The 2,407-nt window shown below is 30.5% G+C and overlaps 1 protein-coding gene across 1 annotated transcript in view; it reads left to right on the top strand.

The window, feature by feature from the left end:
• The window catches only part of LOC106472244 (ectonucleotide pyrophosphatase/phosphodiesterase family member 5-like), a gene marked incomplete at its 5' end in the record, with an annotated part of 41,668 nt that overhangs the window by 23,020 nt on the left and 16,241 nt on the right, over window positions 1-2,407 (top strand). The window contains one exon of the mRNA XM_022400844.1: window positions 531-996. Coding sequence (XP_022256552.1) covers window positions 531-996 — 466 coding nt within the window. The remainder of the gene's footprint in view (window positions 1-530; window positions 997-2,407) is intronic.

The raw sequence follows: 2,407 nt of genomic DNA, 5'->3' as shown, positions 1-2,407 counted from the left end.
GAAAGAGTAATACCACACAATGTCTAAATTCAACTTTTAAAATTTTCATGTCCACATTAGGGGAGCAGGCATGAAGAAATTACATTTATTCTAAGACCATGAAAAGCTATCCATTCCTGTAAACTTTGTAGAACAAAACTTTAGTTATTTATAAGACTAAATGTTGCTGGATTACTTAAAATTAACATATTTTACAAAATCCTCTACTTTAAACTTATCATAACATTTTCATAATCACTCAAAAAAAGCTTAGGATGCTGAAATGTTACACATTTGTTTTAATATAACGAAGTATAAGCATGCAATAAATCTATAATACCTCAAAAAGTAAAATGATGCCACTGGTTGAGTTGACTCCTTCACATGCAAACACCTATTCAATTAATGTTCAAATTAAAATAAAAGTACACATCATATCATTAAATAAAACATTCCACCTGTTTGTATCTCTGACAGTGGTACACTTATTTTTACTTATTACATGTACCTTGGATATTCAAAAAAAAGCTTTATTTTACTTTACACTGTAGTTAGCAAATCAGTTGGAAGACAGTACTCGTCTGAGTGGAGGAATGATGTGGCCAGGCTCTTATGCAGTGATTCGTAACATGACACCTTTTTATCATGTTTATTATAACACAAGCATCTCTTGGAAACAGCGAGTAAATATTGTGATGTCTTGGCTAACTAACCAAACGTATCCAGCCAACTGTGTGTTTTTGTATTTTGAAGAACCTGATGTCACTGGACACACATATGGACCTAGTTCCCAGCAGGTTAAAGAAAAAGTGCAACAAGTAGATAATATTATTGGTTATTTAATTAAAAAACTTGAGGAAGCTCACCTGTATGATGTAGTTAATCTCATTGTGTTAAGTGACCATGGAATGGCTAACGTTCCTGAACAGAATGTGATTGAAATTGACTCAATTTTGGATTCAACACTCTATGAAAAGTATGGAGGTTCACCAGTATGGAATATAAGGCCTGTTGATGGTAAACTATTATATGTGTATGCACAGTTAAGCTTTAAGTTTTAAAGTTAGTTTAGTGTTATTAAACAACTTTCCAAATTTGATTAATATTTCTGTAAAAGCTATTATGATTTTTATAAAACAATTTTCAGTATCAGAGAATTTTTCTTTTGGAACAGAAATAGCTAGTTACTATTTAAAGCTGTATGTATATGTGATGAAAACTGTGTGCAGCTTTATTTTCTTTCCTATGATAAGGATATTAATGTGCTGGAAAAAGTGCAGTGCAGTCTACAGTAGATACTGCAGTAATAAGGTTAAATAATGTTAACTACAAAAACTAAAAGACTCTTCAGGCTTTGGGTCTTTTTTTTTTCAGGAGTATGAGATAGTTAAAGGTGACATGAAACTGTTAGGGGCTAAGAAGTTGAATGATTTGTGTATTGATGATCTGCTTGAGATGTTGGGTAAAAAAAAGTTATAAATGTAAAAACTATCAGAGAACTGAGAAATTTTGTTAACAAATAAAGAACATAACTTTTCTTATATATAGTTGAAAACAATTTGAAAACTATCAGCATCTGCAACTATTGACACCAAAATCCCAAATTTATGATTAAGTTTGCACCCCTATATGTAATACATTGGAACAGTATTTAATTTGCATGTGTATATTTTAAAATTGATGTTTTGCAGTTTTTTATAGCAAAGAAGTTACTGCTAACTGTGCAAAACATTTTTTAACATAAGCTTAATTTAAAAATTGTAAGTGTAATTACTGAAATATAAAAGATATCATTAAGTACAGTAGTATTTAATGGTAGGGATCATGATGAAACAAAATGATGGCCATTAATATTGCCCATTTAAAAACACCTTTAAAATATTTGAATATTAACAATGATTATTTCACAATATTGGCTGAGCAAAACTAAAGCTTATTGTACTTATAAAGCTGCCTAAACCACTATATATACATGTTAAAGGAGTGAATCAAAATTTCCCTATTTCAATCAATTTTCATCTAAATAAGTAAGTGGTATGTTGAATGCAGCACTGGTTCAAATCAGATGTTTGTGAAGTCAAAATACTAAGTTTATAGTTTCATACAAATTAGAAACTCAAATTACTGACACTGACAAGCTAGAATATAAAATAATAAAGTCTTATCTTTCCTATCTGCTAAGATATTGCTCATGTAATAAATCAAACAGTGGTACCCCGCCCACCTCTTTCCATTTTTGGAAACACTCCCTTATATACACTTACTTTTATATATGACATGAATAACCAATCGGAAGCTTAGAATGTCACCCTAGTGACTTTCTCAGCTATTTTAATAGACTTGGCACCATCTCTTTCTTTTGAGCCAATATTTCAACGAGGTAGGGTGTGTCTTTAGTCTGTTTGAAATTTCATATTTTTTTTAGACT

Source organism: Limulus polyphemus, unplaced genomic scaffold (assembly GCF_000517525.1).
Source record: "Limulus polyphemus unplaced genomic scaffold, Limulus_polyphemus-2.1.2 Scaffold5188, whole genome shotgun sequence".
Lineage (NCBI taxonomy): Eukaryota > Metazoa > Arthropoda > Merostomata > Xiphosura > Limulidae > Limulus > Limulus polyphemus.
Note: the sequence above shows the minus strand (reverse complement) of the source record. Positions and strands in the feature narration are given on the sequence as shown.